Source organism: Sciurus vulgaris (assembly GCF_902686455.1).
Source record: "Sciurus vulgaris genome assembly, chromosome: 2".
NCBI lineage: Eukaryota > Metazoa > Chordata > Mammalia > Rodentia > Sciuridae > Sciurus > Sciurus vulgaris.
The window spans coordinates 89,907,936-89,926,102 of NC_136462.1; the positions used below are offsets into that span (position 1 = coordinate 89,907,936).

General features: G+C 50.3%; 2 protein-coding genes across 2 annotated transcripts; both read left to right on the forward strand.

The window, feature by feature from the left end:
- Nucleotides 1-305: 305 nt before the first annotated feature.
- PHGR1 (proline, histidine and glycine rich 1) lies at nucleotides 306-629 on the forward strand (the record flags this gene model as incomplete). The annotated part of the gene is made up of 1 exon (XM_079129689.1): nucleotides 306-629. A coding segment is annotated over one exon (228 nt), but the record flags the coding sequence as incomplete, so codon positions are not given.
- A 1,946-nt stretch (nucleotides 630-2,575) lies between these two features.
- Nucleotides 2,576-16,736, forward strand: DISP2 (dispatched RND transporter family member 2). The gene is made up of 8 exons (XM_079126432.1): nucleotides 2,576-2,812; nucleotides 9,221-9,550; nucleotides 9,850-9,879; nucleotides 10,047-10,170; nucleotides 10,418-10,533; nucleotides 10,724-10,851; nucleotides 11,194-11,291; nucleotides 12,703-16,736. The coding sequence occupies exons 2-8, from the start codon at nucleotides 9,237-9,239 to the stop codon at nucleotides 15,946-15,948; spliced, it is 4,056 nt and encodes a 1,351-aa protein (XP_078982558.1). The 5' UTR covers nucleotides 2,576-2,812; nucleotides 9,221-9,236; the 3' UTR covers nucleotides 15,949-16,736.
- The last annotated feature ends 1,431 nt before the right edge of the window (nucleotides 16,737-18,167 follow it).

Sequence of the window (18,167 nt, forward strand, 5' to 3'; positions counted from 1 at the left end):
GGTAGAGTGCTTGCCTAGCATGCATGAAGCACTGGGTTCGATCCTCAGCACCACAAAAAAATAAAATAAAGATCCATCAAAAACTAAAAAAAGAAAAATTTTTTAAAAAAGAATGAAAACCAATAAATCTAGGTCCCTCCCCTTTGTCTGCTCAGTGTTCAAGGGGCTTCATCAAGGCTACACTTACCACCCAGTCCTCCACTATAACTCCTTGCTAGTGCCCAGGAATCCAGACTACCTGGGGAAGTGGAGTGAGGAAGAGTTGATTACAGGCTGGCATTAACTTCAGATTCTGACATTGGTCATTTGGCTTTCCACAGGGGCACTCCCATGGCGGCCATCCTCCAGGACCTGGTGGTCCCCACCCTGGTCATGGTCCAGGGCACGGTCCTGTGGGAGGCCACCCCCCAGGACCTGGTGGGCACCCCCCTGGTCATGGTCCAGGGCACGGTCCTGTGGGAGGCCACCCCCCAGGACCTGGTGGACACCCCCCAGGCCATGGCCCAGGGCATCCCCCTGGTCCACACCACTGAAGAAACAAAAAGACAAGACACACGATGAGGAACCTGAGAGGGGTGCCTTCCTGACCTGGCCCTGAAGCTGAACCAGAATCTTCTTTTCCTAATAAACAGCCCCCTGAAAACCAAAGTTTATTCTTACGAGTCTTGTCTTCCTTCACATCTGTTATGGTTTGAATATGAGGCATCTTCCAATCAGCTCATGTGATAGACAAAGCAGGAATGCTAAAAAATGAAACGATTAGATTATGAGAGCTGTAAAATTGGTGGACTAATCCACCAATAATTTAATAATTAATCATTTGAATGGATTACTGGGTCGTAACTGTAGGCAGGTGAGGTGTGGCTGGAAGAGGCCAGTCACTGGGAGGCTGCCCTTGGGGATTATACATCTTGTCTCTGGCTCTTCTCTCTCTTTGCTTCCCAGCTGCCATGAGATGAACAGCTTTCTTCCACCAGGCTCTTCTGCTGTGATGTTCTGCCTCAACTCATGGAGATGATGGCCAATCACAGACTGCATCTCTGAAACCATAAGCCCAAAGTAAACTTTTCCTTATCCAAGTTGTTCTTGTTGGTATTTTGGGCACTGTGATGAAAATCTGACTAACACAACATTCAAACTGGCACTCAAAGGGTCTGGTTGTTTCTGAGTGTCCTTGTTGTGAAAACAGGATAACCAGTCTGTCCTTCACCAGAGTTTGGCTCAGTGGTACCCACAGCATGTATAAGGTCACCCTCCTTTCTTTTCCCTACTTCTCCCTACCATAAAGAGTCCTCCATGTGGCCCCATCACCTCTATCCTGTCCTGTATGCCCAGATCTGGTGGGCATTCCAGGATTCTAGCTTGCAAACCTCATTCTACACAGCCAAAGTCTTCAAGGGTTCCCTATTAACCAGGTGAATTTCTTACTATTCCCTGAAAATACACGGAGTTTTCCAACCTCCTGAACTTTAGGAGTTCTCTGTCTCCTATCCCAGAACAGGAATGCCCTCCCTGTCTCCTACCTCCACATTTTCAGAGCCTTCCAAGCCAGCCGAAGTCCCACCATCTCCAGGAAGTTTTCCCTAAGGCCTATTAGGAAGAGGGTCTTCCCTTCTCTGCATATTGCCCCTTCTCTATCACAAGCTGAAGAGAAGAGATGCTATTAATCATCTCATGGGCCTGACCACAAGGGTTCTGACTCTCTCTGAGCCCCATGCTTCCAGCATCAGAGCCAGAAAATGGACAGCCTGCCTGTTGTGAAACCCTTTCTGTCTATTCAAATCCCACATCCAGGACCCTCTCCACTCCCCAGCCTCCAGGCTTCTCATATTGCTAATATCTATTCTAGTTTTGCTACATCCCTCTAGCCAGGCCTGTCTCAAGTCCATCGCCTCCAAATTTGCTCTTCTCCTCTGTCCCTCAGAGCTATTCCCCATGGGGTAGCAGACAAGTGTTCCGGAGTGAGTGGCTATCGGGTCCCTCCCAGGCTGAGGTGGGAAGTAGTGGTGATTGTAGGAAAGGGAGCTGAGCATTCTGGGCGTTTCTCTTCTCCCTCCCTCCTCCCCGTATTGCGCACTTTAATAACCGAAGCCGGGTTCCATAGCTGAGGGGCACAGACCCAAGTCCAGGTCTAAATCGATAGGAAGGGAGACCCAAATTTTAAGCAGACGTTTAGCCTCACTGGGGAGGAGAGGAGGGTGCTAAGCGGATCCGAGAGGTATGCGGACTCTAGTCCGCTCGGGGTTCCGCTCTGTGAAACGCGGAGGTGGAAGCCTGCGTTTCAAGTGGGGATCTCTGCATGTGTAGCCCTCCTTGGTTCCTTATGAGAAGTCCGAGGTCCCCAGAAAGGGCCAGACCACCAGACTCCTAAAATCACTTAGACTTGGACTGAGTAGATGGGCCTACACCCTGGCCCCATCGCCATTCTGCTAGACAACCCCCACCCCCACCCCAGGTCCCCATTGCGGCGGCGCCGCGGGAAGCCTCTGTCCCTGCACCCCCCAGGCCCGCGCCCATTGGCTGGGCTCCTCCTCGGCCCCGCCCAGCGACTGGTCTGCGGTCGCTAACGCATGCGCACCAGCCCGCCGCTGCCGCTGCTTCAGCACCAGGTCTCGGACAGCGGCGCCGCCCACGGGCATGGACTGTGGCAGCAGCCGCAGCGGCTGCAGCAGTCTGTCTCCTGGCCCGTGTCCGAAAGGGGAGCAGAGGCCCGAAGGGGATCCCTTGTCCCCAAAAGGCAGCTCCTCGGACAGGTAGGGAGGAACAGCTCTGCAGATCCGGCTCGAAGATCTTCTCAGCACCTCTGCTCCAGGTATCCATTTGTCGCCCTATTCATTGCCCATCCCTTCCCTTTTGCCCCTTTTGGGGGGGAGGGGTCAATATGCCCTCGTCCTGCCAGGTAAATTTACTCGCTTTCTGACACCCCCCATTATCATCCCCCATCACCCTCACTGTCTGGGGGACCTGCCCCACCCACTGTTCTTACCCTTCCTCTAAGGCCACGGCTTCCCCCTTTCCCCTGGCCTTCCGAACCCCTCCCTTTAGGCACTACCTCTGCGTCTTCGCAAAAGGCCTCAAGTCCGCAGCCATGTCAGCCTGGGTTCCAGCTTGTCAGTGTGCATGGGGGTGCGCATGTACCATGGTTAACAAGCTTGCCAAGGCTAGTGTCCTGGGGAGGGCAGACATTCGGTAGCTACGTCAGTGACTGTCTTTGTCTGTCACCATCATTTGCTTGCCTGTTTGTCGCTGTCAATCGGTTGCCTGCCCTGCATGGTCCCCAGCTGTGCACACATCTGTGTTAGTTCTTGCCTGTGGCAGCCACTGGCTTTCACTGCAGTCACTAAGGCTCTCAGATTCAGGTGGTCTGGATGACCACTGAAGCAGCCCCAGACTGGTAGGACAGGAAGAATACCTTCCTGCTGAGGATCTATCCCAGATCTGAGTGCCTTTCCTCTGCCTTCCTCCACCATATGTGTAATGGAACAGCCCAGACAGGTAGCAAGATGGCGCAATTTCTGTGCCCTGTCTGGCTCTGCTGCCCCCAGAATCTCTCCTCTGACGTGGCACTGTCTCTCTCTCTCCCGCCTAGACTGAAATAAAAAACATTCTTTGGGAGCAAAAAGCAGAGATGGACACATTGTCTCCAGACTGCACCAGTTAAAATTCACATTCTGTATCTCATAGGGAAGAGAAAGCCCCACAAGTGGTGACAAACCTGTTTTCCTCTCTATTATTAATATATCAGTCTGGAAGGCACAAAACCTTCTTCAAGAGAGTGAGACACAAGATGGATGTGTTTCCAGTATCCGGGGCCTGCTTGTAGCTATGGCCTAACCAAAAATAGGGAAAAAGCAGTGACAGGGCAGAACAGGGCCCTAGAGCCAGAAGTATGTGTAGAAGGGGCAGGAGAGACATTTGCCATCTGGTATAATTTGCCAAGGCTCAGCCCTGTCTGGTGCGTTCATTTCTCCCAGGGCATAAGAATCTCTTGCTGTCTTCCAGCAATTCCCAGAGACCTCTTGCCCCTCTCTGCATTTCCCTGAGATCATGGATATGATGCAGGCATAGAGACTCAATTCAATTCAATAAATACAAATATGATTGGTGCAGTGGCTCACACCTGTAATCCCAGCAACTCAGAAAACTGAGGCAGAAGAATCACAACAGCCTGAGAGACCCTGTCTCAAAATTTAAAATATAAAATAAAGGGCTGGGGAGAGATCTCAGTGATAGAGCACCTCTGGGTTCAATCCCCAGTACTGCAAAAATAAATAAATAAATAAATAGATAGATAGATAGATAGATAGATAGATAGATAGATAGATAGATAGATAAGAAGGTGGGCTGGGGATATAACTCAGTTGGTAGAGTACTTGCATTGCAAGCACAAGGCCCTGGGTTCAATCCCCAGCACTGAAAAAAAAAAAAAAAAAAAAAAAAGAAGAAGAAGAAGAAGGAAGAGGAGGAGGAGAAGCAGAAGAGGAAGAGGAGGAAGAAGAAGAAATACAAATATGTTCCTGCTGAGCTAAGTAGAGCTCCAGAGATGGATACATGATAAATAAGACACATCCCCACACACACAAACAGGGAGACAGCACGATTTTTTTAAGCAGTATTGGGGATTGAACCCAGGGATTCCCACATGCCAAATACTATACTATACTACAGCCCCAGCCCCTCCCCTGATTTATTTATTTATTTATTTATTTTTAAGATGAGATCTTGCTTTTTGGCACAGGCTGTCCTGAAACTCCTGGGCTCAAGGGATCCTCATTCTTTAGCCTCCCCAGTAAATTAAATTACAGGTGTGTGCTACTGCACCCAGCCACCCCACAGGTTTTTTTATTTTAATTATTTTTAATTTTTTTTTTTTTTAATTTTGCAGTGCTAGGGATGGAACCCAGGGCCTTGTACATGCAAGGCAAGCTCTCTACCACTGAGCCACACCCCCAGCCACACCCCACAATTTTTATCAAATTGACTATAGGAATTTAATTTTTTGTGTTTTTAAAATTGCTTTTTTAGCTGGATGTGGTGGCACATGACTATTACCCCAGCAATTTGGGGGACTAAGGCAGGAAGATCACAAGTTTGAGGCCAGTCTTGGCAATTTAGGGAGATCTTGTCTCAAAATAAAATAAAAAGAGCTGGAGATGTAGCTCAGTGGTAAAGCACTCTTAGGTTCAATCCCCAGTACCATAGAAAATAATAATAAGCAACTTAGTGAGACCCTGTCTCAAAAGAAAAAATAAAAAGTACTGGAGATGTGGTTCAGTGGTTAAGTACCCCTAGGCTCAATCCCCAGAACCAAATAATAATAATAACAATAATTAATATAAAAAATCATAATAATAAAATTACCTTTTCATTTTCCTAGTGATGTGAGCTACTCCCTCATCTGTTCTGGCCTCTCTGTGGGATCACATGAATGTCCAGGTGGCTGTGTTCTGTGGGCTTGGGAATGACAGCCTGAGCAAAAAGGCAAGATCCCATCTAAAAAAAGAAAGAAAGAAAGAAAGAAAGAAAAAGAAAAGAAATCAGGGGAGGGGCACATATACATTTTCTCCTCATGGGGTTCCCAACTTGGGACTCTGTGTCTAGGTCCCTGTCAGCAAGGCCCTGATTGCTGTGATGTTGGCCTCATGAGTGAAATGAGTATTCCCCTTCCTGCCTGCCTGTCTCAGTCATTTATAGGTCAGAGGGCCTGGGCAGGCCTTCCAGCAGATTATTCATCCCAGTTAGGGTCTCAGAACCAAGAGGGTAAGAATGAAAATCCCCTGGGGATGCAAGGACGAGAGTGCTTAATTCCTTTAAGATTACTGGGTCTCCTGAGAGCAGAGGACAGCAGGTACTGGCAGAAGAAAGATTTCATTCCAAGAAGAGTGGAGTTTGGCTCATTTCATGGGGAGTCCTGGGGCAAAGGCTCAGCTCTACAGCAATTAGAACGTGGAGGATTTCAAATTCTGCCATATTGATAATGGTAGGCACTGTTGAGAAGAGTATGATTGGGGGCAGCTGATCCTGGGTCCCTGGAGAAGAATAGAACGGGTTGAAGGGAATGAGCTGGGGCCAGGGAAACCCCAGTGGAAGCAAACTGAGGAGGAGAAAGGATCCTAGATCCCTCTTAAACATGAACCAAGTAAGGAAGGGGATAAGTTTAGAAGGTTTGGTAGGAAGGGGGCTTCAATTCTCCTCCAACACCTCTAGTATGCGGGCTTCCTCTAATGTAAAAATACTGACACTCTAAGTGGAGGCCTGGCTCCTAGAACAAGCCCAGTGTTTAGTGCTCTACGGGGTGGGCAACTGAAACAGGTCCCTCATTTCTACACTGGCTATCCCACCCTGCTGTCCTCTCTAAGACAGGCCCTGCTCTGAAGAGGGAGACCAAGGCTAATGTGTCATCTTCATGCCTTCAGGATCCAAGCACAGGGGTGAGCACATGATAGGTGCTCAAAACAGAAAGCCATAGAATTAAAAATCTTTAATTAGTAAATATCCCCATTTATAACCCGGGCCATTTACCCACGTTCTCTTTGTCCCACAGAGATCGACCTACAGGGTCTTCCATCTGCCAGGACACTGGTTGTTTATGCCATTAGTTTCATGGAGTCATCCAAGTTCTTGCTTTAGAACAACTTTAGTCAAATTCTTATTCTTACCTGGCACAGTGCGCACACCTATAATTCCAGCAGCTCAGGAGGCTGAGGCAGGAGGATCGTGAGTTCAAAGCCAGCTGAACTTAATGAAACCCTAAGCAACTTAGTGAGACCCTGTCTCTAAATAAAACATAAAAAAGGACTGGGAATATGGCTCAGTGGTTAAGGATCCCTGGGTTCAATCCCTGGTACAAAAAAAAAAAAAAAATCTTATTCTTCTAAATGCTGAGCTACTAAAAAATAAGTAGTAATGATTTAAATCATGAGATCAAATTTAAATGCAGCTTTTGGATAACAAGAAAGTATTTATAATTACATATGAGATCCTCAAGTGTGAGAAGTTCTGACATGGAAATGTATTAGCTGAGATGCCAAAAGAGGACAAATTAAAAATATAAACATAATTTTTTTATTTTGATTCATTGTACACAAATGGGGTACAACTTTCGTTTCTCTGGTTGTACACAAAGTAGAGTCACACCGTTCGCGTAATCATACATGTACATAGGATAATGATGTTTGTCTCATTCTATTATTTTTTCTTTCCCCACTCCCTCCCCACCCCTCATTTTCTTCTATACAATTCATCATTCCTCCATTTAAATATATTCTTAAAGCATTTGATCCTTGCAGTACTGAGTGTAGGAAAGGGCAAGAAAGTAAATGTGTCTTCTACATGCTAAGCTCCATGCCGGGTACCTCACATTTATTGAATCACATATCAAAATTGAAAGGTGGATGTTTTCATCATTTCCTCAACAGACAAGGATGCCAATGCTCCAGTGATTGTGAGCATTTCCTGAAACCACAGAGCTCAGGAAAGCAGTCAGAAGTAGAGCCAGGAGCCCACCTCCACTATTCTCCCATTTTACACTGAGCATAAGGGTCATTATCTCCCAGACTGCCAGGCCAGCCAGCATCATTCTGGAAAAAGAAGCAGTGCTTGCTTATTTTTCCAATTCCTCTACTTAGTCTCTGGGCAACACTCAGCCTCTATGGGCAATATTCACCTGCCACTGTGGCCAGGACTCTGGCCCACTGCCTCTTCAGCAGTGCAGCAGGTAGGACTGGAAGCCAAGATTGGCTCAGCATAGACCTGGCTCTCTCATGGGAGCCATGCAAGCTCTGGCGGGCTGAGTAAGCCAGGCAGGATAGGCTCTGCCAAAGTGCCCAACCCCGAATCCCCTGGGAAACATCATGGCCTTCAAGCAGCTTGCTCTCCTGCCATCTTTTCCTGTTCTGGGTCTGGCAGTCCTGTCACTGGGGAGGGACTCTGTCTCCCTCTGGACCCAAGGAGTAGGGTGCTAAATCCATGCACAGAGCATTGCCCAAGAAGTAATTTTGGAAGAAAGAATCTATCACTGACTCCCTGCCACATTCTTCCAACTGTGCACACCCTTGCAGATCAAACCTTCTGCTTTCTGCATGGCCCATTACAGCGTTTTCCTTTCTCATACAAACCAATATGTTGGACTGTCTGCTGTGAGTGCCTAGAGGGCAAGGGCTGGGACTTATTCATCCTAGCACCACTCTTAGTAGCCAGGCACCTTCTGTATGCAATGCACTGTTCAAGGCACTGGAGATATGGAGATGAGCCAATGAACCAGGTCCCTATTTTTCCTAGCCCTCACATTGCACATGAGACAGGCAAGAAATACAATTCTATAATATCCAATTGCAGTGAATGCTATGAAGAAATACGATGATGAAAAAAAAAGATTTATGATGGTGGGTAACTACTCTAGAAAGAGTAGTCAGGAAGACTTCTCTGAGGAGGTAACAGAGATCAGAAATTTTAGAAAAAGGATGAATTTCTCTCTCTCTCTCTCTCTCTCTCTCTCTCTCAAACATACACACACACACACACACACACACACACACACACACACACACAGACCAATTGGGGTGGGGGGACAAAGCAGAAAGAAGAGAAGGTTCCAAGGCTCTAAGATGGGAACAAGAGTGCTGCAGTACTGCAGATGCTCAATAGATAGCTATCAAGTGAATGAGCAGACGAGTACAGCAGGAAGAACACAGGGCTACAAGTCAGAAGAAGCAGCTTCAAGCTCCAGGTCTTCAACTCTCATGGAACCTGCTTTCAAATCTATAAAAGAAGTAAATGCTTCCCTTATGGGATTTTTATAAGGAGAAGATCATGTATATAAGCTGAGCTCAGTCATGTGCACCTGTAATCCCAACTACTTGGGAGAATGAGGCAGAATGTTGTTCAGTTTGAGACCAACATTGGCAACACAGTAGGACCCTATCTCAAAAAATATATATATTATATATGTAACACCACATTCAGTGTCTGGCATGTGGCAGGCTGCTGACAATGTCTTTAAAATTCATGGATGCATGAGTGAATGAGAGAACAGACCCTAAGAAGAAGGTTGGGGATGCAGACTTTGAGCCTCCACCCTTCTCACCACTGCCCAGGACTAGTAAATAAAACAACCCTGGGCCCTGGCTACTTGTCTTCCCTTGCTGAACAATTCTTACTGAACATGGAATGACCTGCCACCATCCTCCACCCCTATCTTTCCTGCCTGCTCTCTCCCCAGGTCCCAGACCAAGGCCATGGCCCCTGAGGCTAGCCCAGAGAGAAGCTGTTCCCTCCACAGCTGTCCTCTTGAGGACCCTTCCAGCTCTTCGGGACCCCCACCACCAACTTCCACCCTTCAGGCTCTAGATCCAACCAGCGCCTTAGCCCCTGGTCATTTCACCTATTCGCGGCAACCGCAAGAATATCAAGAAGGCAGTTCTCTACTAGGGCCTGGAGACCAGGCAGCTTTATGCTCCCATGGCTCCAACATCAATGCTTCTCCAGTCCCCTCACAGCGTGATGGGGTCTGGAAGCCGCCTTCTGTGCAACACCATGTGGTCAGCGTCAGGTAAGGAGGGGTCCAGCAGCCTGTCAGCTACCACTGAAAGGTAGAACAGGGTTTTAAAATGGAACAGACTGCTGGGGGTCTGAATTCCTTTCTTAGAAGGCAGCCTGGATGTCTCTTTCCTCTGATGGAGTAGGAAGAAAGGGTTAGAGCTTGGGAGTGGGAAAGCTCTAAAAGGATTAATGCCATTTCCTTTATGCCCCACCCTCTATTCCTTCATACCCTCCCACCCTACCTCTGTCCCACATAACTCCCCACAAAAAGACTCCGGCAAACAAGTATCTTTTCTTCTTTTCCCACAGGCAGGAACGGTCCTTCCGGATGCCAAAGAGGTAGGCCTGGGCCTCCCCTGGATTCCTAGGGGTGACCAGGCTGGTGCCCAGTTTAACCCTGTTCCATGTGCTTTCTGCTCTACCACCACTTCTTGGTGGATTCTAAGCTCACATCCCTTATTACCACACCCAACACCAACTCATATGGTTCCCTCCTTCTTTCCCAGCTATTCCCAGCTGATTGCTGAGTGGCCAGTGGCCGTGCTGCTAGTGTGTTTAGCTTTCATCCTCCTCTGCACCCTGGCTGGACTACTGGGAAGCCAGCTGCCTGACTTCTCCAACCCTTTACTGGTGAGAAGTCAAGAGGAGGGAGGGGGGCCCCAGGCCTGGCCACTGCAGCTCAGTCTGGGGACAAAGTTGACCCAGCTGGGGTAGGGAAGGAATGGTTGGTTCTTGACCTCCAGAGAGAGCTACAGAGATATCACAGAGGCCATACGTCTACAACTGCTTAAGTAGTCTGGCCCTCCCTGCTCCAGGGAACCAAAGGGGCAGAGCTGGGAACAGCCCAGATGGAGAACTCCTCTCCACCTCCCTGCAGGGCTTTGAGCCTCGGGATACAGACATTGGACGAAAGCTAGAAGTGTGGAAAGCACTGCAGGCTCTCACAGGCCCCAGGAACCTGCTTTCCCTTTCCCCAGACCTTGATCTGAACAGGTAACAGATTCCCATCTTTCAACTGAGGGTGGGAAAGGGAGGAAGAACATGGTCTCTAGGGAGGGGACATCGAGTGACCTCCTCAAAGGCAGGTCAGAGGAGCTTGCTGGAACTCCCTGGGGAGTGATCTCTGGTCTCTGTGAGCTTCCACTCTTAATGGTACCTGGTACAGAAATTCTCTCTTCCTCAGCTTGAATTCCCATAGCACTCTGAATCCTGTACACTGGGACAAGGCTCAGGAGAGTGTCGTCCGGGCCCGGAGAATGGTGGAGCCCCCTGAGGACAGAGGGCAGGAGAACTTCTTCTGCGGCCCCCCTGGTAAGCAACAGGTTGGCCAGCCCTGGTATCCATGGTGGTCCCTTCCCTACCTAGTAGGATGGGCAGGCCCAGAACAAATGTGGGCAGACAGAAGGAGAAGGCAGCCAGCTGGTCACATTCAAGTCAATGTGTTGTGCTACAGCTGGGAGAATGAAGCAGATCCCAGATACTCCAAGCCAGTGGGATCAAGCTGGGTGGGGGTGGGGCACAGGGACAGGATCAGGGAGTCAGGAATGGGTTTCAGGCTCCTGGGACTCTACCCCTCTGGTGGCCCTGGGTAAGCATCTTCCCTTTGGTGGTGGGCCCAAAACCTGGGCTGAGCTCCAAGGGGGTGTGTTACAGAGAAGAGCAACGCAAAGCTGGTGTTCATGTCCACCACTGTGGGCAGCCTGTGGAACCTGCATGCCATCCATTCTATGTGTCGCATGGAACAGGAGCAGGTGAGCTGGCTGGGGAGGTGCCAGGGGTATTGGGGGAAACTAAGCACATGAGGGGCCTGATCCCAAGGATAAGCTGAGCCAGGATCGCCATGGTAGAGTAGGGAAGAGCATTCCACATTTAGAAAATCATTCAACCCTTCAGAGAGACTCCCGTTTGGGGTGTGATAAAAAGAGTTGACTGCTTTTAGAAAAGTCAAACTACAGTTGCCACAAGAAAACCTGAGCAAAGCCTGGGTTTTTAAAGAGTCCTGAGAAAGTACCTCAAGTGCTATTGAGGAGGCCCTGGCCTAGGGGACTGAGACTATGAGATTTAAGGTCCCAGCCCTCATCAACTCAAGCCAATCCAATTATGCTAACTGGAGAACCATATAGGATAACATCTGTAGAAAGGTTCACTGCTAAAAACAGTGTGAAAACCATTCAGTAGCCTATGCCCCTTGCCTCACATCAGGATATCTAGAGTACCAAAAGACACTCGTTAAGAACATGTTCTGGAGTCAGATGCTTGAGTTCAAGATGAACTCCAAAGCTCCCTTGGTGCATGACTTAACCTCTCAGTGCCTCAGTCTCTATATATGTTGTTGTTTTCTTTTTGTGGTGCTGGGGATCAACCCCAGGGCCTCATACATGCTAAGCACACACTCTACCACTGAGCTACACCCTCAGCCCCCATATAAGTTAAATGTGGATAATAACAGTACTTCCTTCTTAGGGATGTTGGGACAATTAAACAAAATAGAATTCAGGAAAATACAGCATAATGACTGGCAACAGAAATTGTTCAGTAAACATTACCATTGTCATCACTGTGATCTCAGGCCTAGGGCCACACAGTTAGTGGCAGAGTAAGGTCCCTGACTCCCAGGCTGGAGCTCTCTGTACTATACCAGCTGTTGTGATGTCAATAACAGAGTGGAAGAGGTAAGGAGGAATGAAGAAGAAACAGCTCTGACCCTAAGAGGAATTAAGCAGACCAGGGAGAGAGGTAGTGGGGTGGGGTTTGGCAGTGACCCTGATCCTGGAATGTTCAGGTCTCTACTTTTTCCATTGCTTGTTTCCAGCCCCCTAGTCTCTTGATCCTGTTCCATAATATGGTTGCCACCTCCACTCCCACTCATGGCCCAGGTGGTGCAGAGTTGGGATATGGGACTTTTGGGGATCCCTAGGGGTGGCCTCTCAGTTGAGGCCTCAGGCAGCATCCCTGAGGCTCCTCTTTGATGAAGCCAAGATATAGCTCCTGGCTCAGTGCCAGAAGCTAAAAGCAACTCTGAGACAAGCCAATTCTGTTGGGCTGTCAAGATATTTCTTTGTCTCTGCCCTGTAACCTGAAAGGTGAGAGGATTAGGACAGGGCTGGGAAAACCTGGGCTCCTGGACTGCCCCTGAGCTCTCTTCTGCTGTGTGCCCCACAGATCCGCTCCCATCCCCGCTTTGGGGCTCTATGTCAGCGTACAGCAGCCAACCAGTGCTGCCCCAGCTGGTCGCTGGGCAACTATCTGGCTATGCTCTCCAACCGCTCCTCCTGCCTGGACACTACCCAAGCTGATGCAGCCCGCATACTGGCCCTGCTGCGGGCCTGCGCCCCCTATTACCATCGTGGTGTCCTGGTACCCTCTTGTCTGGGACCTGGGCATGACAAATCCCCACACTGTGCCCAGATTCCCACCAAGTGCTCCCGGAGCAGTGCCATCTACCAACTCCTTCACTTTCTGCTAGATAGGGACTTTCTGAGTCCCCAGACTGCTGACTACCAGGTGCCCTCCCTCAAATATAGCCTGCTCTTCCTGCCCACCCTAAAGGGTGCCTCCATGATGGATATCTACCTAGATGGCCTAGTCAACCCCTGGGACCTCTCTGACAACTATACATCCATTACCGGCATGGACCTGGGCATCAAGCAGGAGCTGCTGAAGCACTATCTGGCCCTGGATACGGTGTACCCCTTGCTGGCCCTGGTTGCCATCTTTTTCAGCATTGCTCTCTACCTGCGCTCACTCTTCATCACGCTCATGGTTATGCTGGGGGTGCTGGGCTCCCTACTGGTGGCCTTCTTTCTTTACCACGTTGCCTTCCGCATGGCCTACTTCCCTTTTGTAAATCTGGCAGCCCTCATCCTGCTTAGCGGTGTCTGCGTCAACCACACACTCATCTTCTACGACCTATGGCGTCTGAGCAAAAGCCAGGTGCCCTCTGGGGGCCTGGCGCAGCGCGTGGGCCGCACGATGCACCACTTTGGCTACCTGCTGCTGGTCTCCGGCCTCACCACCGGCGCGGCTTTCTACGGCAGCTACCTGAGCCGCTTGCCGGCAGTGCGCTGCTTCGCCCTCTTCATGGGCACCGCTGTGCTAGTGCACATGGCGCTCACACTGGTCTGGCTGCCCGCCTCCGCGGTACTCCATGAGCGCTACCTGGCGCGCGGCTGTGTGCCCCGGGCGCAGGGCCCAAGGGGCGGCAGCGACCCCTGGCGGCTGTTGCTAGCGTTGCACCGGCGGTTCCGTGGCTTTCGGAGGGCCATCGCCATTCTCTCGCGCCTGCTCTTTCAGCGTCTGCTGCCCTGTGGCGTCATCAAGTTCCGCTACATCTGGATCTGCTGGTTCGCGGCGCTGGCGGCAGGGGGAGCCTACATCGGCGGCGTAAGTCCCCGCCTGCAACTCCCCATTCTGCTGCCGGCTGGCGGTCAGGTCTTCAGGCCTAGTCACCCCTTCGAGCGCTTCGATGCAGAGTATCGGCAGCAGTTCCTGTTTGAGCAGCTGCCTGCGGACGAGGGCGGCCAATTGCCCGTGGTTTTGGTGTGGGGAATCCTGCCGGTGGACACTAGCGACCCCCTGGACCCTCGCAGCAACAGCTCACTAGTGACCGACCCTGACTTCTCAGCTAGTAGTCCAGAAGCCCAGCGCTGGCTTCTGACACTCTGTCACCGAGCCCGCAATCAGAGCTTCTTTGGCACCCAGCCAGAGGGCTGGCCCACACTGTGTTTCATGGAGGCCCTCCAACACTGGATAGAGAGCCCGGCCTGTGCCCGCCTAGGACCTAACGTCTGCTGTGGTCAGTCAGACTTTCCCTGGGCCCCCCAGCTTTTCCTGCATTGCCTCAAGATGATGGCTCAGGAGCAAAGCCCTGATGGCACCCGCGACTTGGGACTCCGTTTTGATACCCATGGCAACCTGGCTGCCCTTGTCTTGCAGTTCCAGACCAACTTCCCATACAGTCCAGACTACAACCAGGTCCACCACTTCTACAACGAGATCAGCCGCTGGCTGGCAGCAGAACTGGGCAGGTCACCTCCCAGCCTCCGCCGTGGTTGGTTCACCAGTCGCCTAGAGCTGTACAGCCTGCAACACAGTCTGAGCACAGAACCTGCTGTGGTGCTGGGCCTGGCTCTGGCACTGGCCTTTGCCACTCTGCTGCTGGGCACCTGGAATGTTCCACTGAGTCTGTTCTCTGTGGCAGCTGTGGCAGGCACTGTACTGCTCACTGTAGGACTTCTGGTTCTACTTGAATGGCAGCTCAACACTGCTGAGGCCCTCTTTCTCTCTGCCTCTGTGGGCCTCTCAGTAGATTTCACTATCAACTATTGCATCTCCTATCACCTGTGCCCACATCCTGACCGCCTGAGCCGCGTGGCCTTCTCGCTGCGCCAGACCAGCCGTGCCACAGCAGTGGGAACCGCTGCTCTGTTTGCATCTGGCGTGCTCATGCTGCCTGCCACAGTGCTGCTCTATCGCAAGCTGGGCATCATCCTCATGATGGTCAAGTTCGTCAGCTGTGGCTTTGCCAGCTTCTTCTTCCAATCTCTGTGCTGTTTCTTCGGGCCAGAGAAGAACTGTGGACAGATCCTCTGGCCCTGTGCCCATCTGCCATGGGACGCTGGAAGTGGGGAGCCTGATGAAGAAAAGTCACGACCAATAGGAGGGGTACCTGGGTCTTGCTCCGAGCATTATGAGCTTCAGCCCCTGGCACGGCGCCGGAGCCCCAGCTTTGACACTAGCACAGCCACCAGCAAGCTATCCCACCGGCCCTCGGTACTCTCAGAGGATCTGCAGCTTCATGATGGCAACTGCTGTTCCCGAGCACCACCAGCCCCTGCCTCCCCAAGGGATCTGCTCCTGGACCACCAGGCAGTCTTCAGTCAGTGCCCAGCCCTGCAGACCTCCTCTCCCTATAAACAGGCTGGCCCCAGCCCTAAAACTGGGGCCAGGCAGGACTCCCAAGGGCAGAAGGCTGAGCCCTTGCAGGCCTCACTAGAAACCCCGGCTCACTGCCCCAGGCTCAAGGCTGAAGATCTTCCTGATGGCTTCTGCTCCTCGGCCAGCACCCTGGAGGGGCTCAGCGTCTCAGATGACACCTGCCTTAGCACCTCTGAGCCCAGTGCCCGTGTACCAGATTCCATGGGTGCCTCTCCAGAAGACCTGGATGACACTGACCAGCCAATACTTGAGCGGGGCCAGCTGAATGGGAAGCGAGACACTCTGTGGCTAGCGCTGAAGGAGACAGTGTATGACCCATCACTGCCCAACTCCCACCAGAGCAGCTCCTCCTGGAAGGGCCGTGGCGGGCCCGGGGATGGCAGCCCTGTGATGCTGCCCAACAGCCAGCCAGATCTGCCAGATGTTTGGCTCCGCAGACCCAGCACCCACACTTCTGGCTACAGTAGCTAAGGAGGATCAGGGGAAGCCAGACCTGGGTGCAGAACCTTGTCAGTGATGATAAAGCAGGAGCAGCACCAGGCTGAAGCCTGAAAGTATTCTCCAAATCAACATGGATTTAAAACCCTGCCAGATGTTCCAGCCTTGATCTGTCTGCGACTTACCCCCTATATCTGGAGGATTCAACAGGGAGTGCCTTTGGAAGGAAATACAAGCTCTGCTTGTGACCTGCTGAGGGCTCATCTGCTCCCACAGTGCCAACAATGATCCCTCCTCTGGAAAGGGGAGAGGCCAGCTGTGCAGTTCTGAGTATCAAGGGAGACCAACCTGACCCCTTCCCAGCTGACAAGATATTCAGTGACACTATGGTACCTGGTCTTTGGAATCCTTTTGGGGTACCTTGCTGACCAGAAGAGCCCTTGGGCACCTCCATAACCTCCTAGGTCTCACTCCTCTCATTGACTTTTCATCAGGACACTTCTCACTTTGTGGGGAGCTTCTCCGGGCCAGAATTGGGCTGAGGCCTCTGTCCTAAACTGCCCTGCTCTACTCGCATTCTGTTTCACCAAAAGTTCTTCAAGGCTGGGCAGAGATGGCTGCTGAGAATGAAGCAGGAGAAGGCGGGATGATCAGTCTCTGAGCATTCTTAAATTGCAAGACCCCCTCTTCAGAAGCAGGTTCCAGTGCTCTCCTCTATTAAAAAAAAAATGATAATAATTCTTTCCATCCCCACACCTCTTAGTCTCCTTGGACTCTCACTACTTTACTACAGCATGATCTGCAGTTGGTTAGGTTTTTACCCCCAATTTGCAGGTAAAGACATTGAGACTAAGTAAGGTTAATTGATTTACCCAAACTCATGTCACCTGTCAATGGCAGAGCAGTATGCTGACTCATTCTACTACCATAACTCCAACTCTCCACCCAGCTACCTGCTTCGGGGACATTGGCCCCTTGGCTGTCTTGATCCCTTGCTTCTAGCACACTCCTCCAACCTGCCTTCTGTGATGTCTCTGTGTAAACCCTGCCTCCCCTTTGGGCCTCCATCTCCAGAGAAAGCTGTACTCTGAACAGACCCCACAGTTCCTCCCTGTCTCCGTTGTGCTTCCCTCTGAAACCTTCTGAGATGTCTTTCAGGCTTGTGGCATCATGGCTGATTCTGAGGCTCCTGAGGCATGTCTCTTCCATGGCCATAGTGTACAGAGTGGCCTCACCAGAAGAGGTTCTGAAGGGTGGAAGAGGTTGAGCAGAATTCAGTTAAGGCAGGAACTCAGACCTGCCCTTTTGTGTGTATGGCGGGGGAAGGGGGTGGTGAAACTGAAGCTGCTCCCCACCTAGGTCAGGTCCCATACTTTTGAAGGATGAGTTTCTCTAGGGAGCACTCAGCAGACCAAATCCTGGCTCTCCCTACCCAAGCAGAGTCTGTCCTAAGGTTTCATCCCTGTTAAAACTCATAACACTAGGGAACATCAGCAAGTTTATGGAACATCTGTTTTGCACATGATATTACAAAGAATATAGGTATGGAAGGAAAATTAAGCACCTACCTTTGATGAGCTCACATTTTGGCTGAGGAAGCAGCTTACATGATTCATGAAAACTATTGATCTAGGCCATTTTACAAATGAGTATCAGAAATAGGAAGGAATTTTTCCTGAACAAAACAGTCTGTGACAGAACTGAAGGCAAACCAGAGGATGTTTTTGTTTAATATTGTTGTGTTCCTGTTATTAAGACCTACCTCCGATCCCAAATAGCTCATGTCAAGTGGAGCAGAAATTCAAATGAGACATAAAGGTTATGGAAGAAAGAGAAGACAGTACAGTTGTCCCTCAGTATCCACCCTCAGTATCCATGGAGAATTGGTTCCTGGACCCCGAGGATACCAAAATCCAAGGATGCTCAAGTCCCTTGTGTATAATGGTGTAGTATCTGCATATAATCTGCGTATATCCTCTCATATACTTTAAATTGTCTCTAGATTACTTAAAATATCTAATACAATGTATATGCTGTGTAAATTGTTGTTACACTGTGTTGAACAAAGAAAAGTCTGTGTTCAGTTCTGATGTGGTTTTTTTTCATTCAGAATATTTTCAGTCTGTGTTTGATTGAATGTATAAATGCAGAACCCACAAACATGGAGGGCTGACCACATAAGTTAGTTGTCTTCTTGCTAAACAAATAAATCAAGATAAATCCTGACCAGGAACAGTGGTACACCTGTTCCA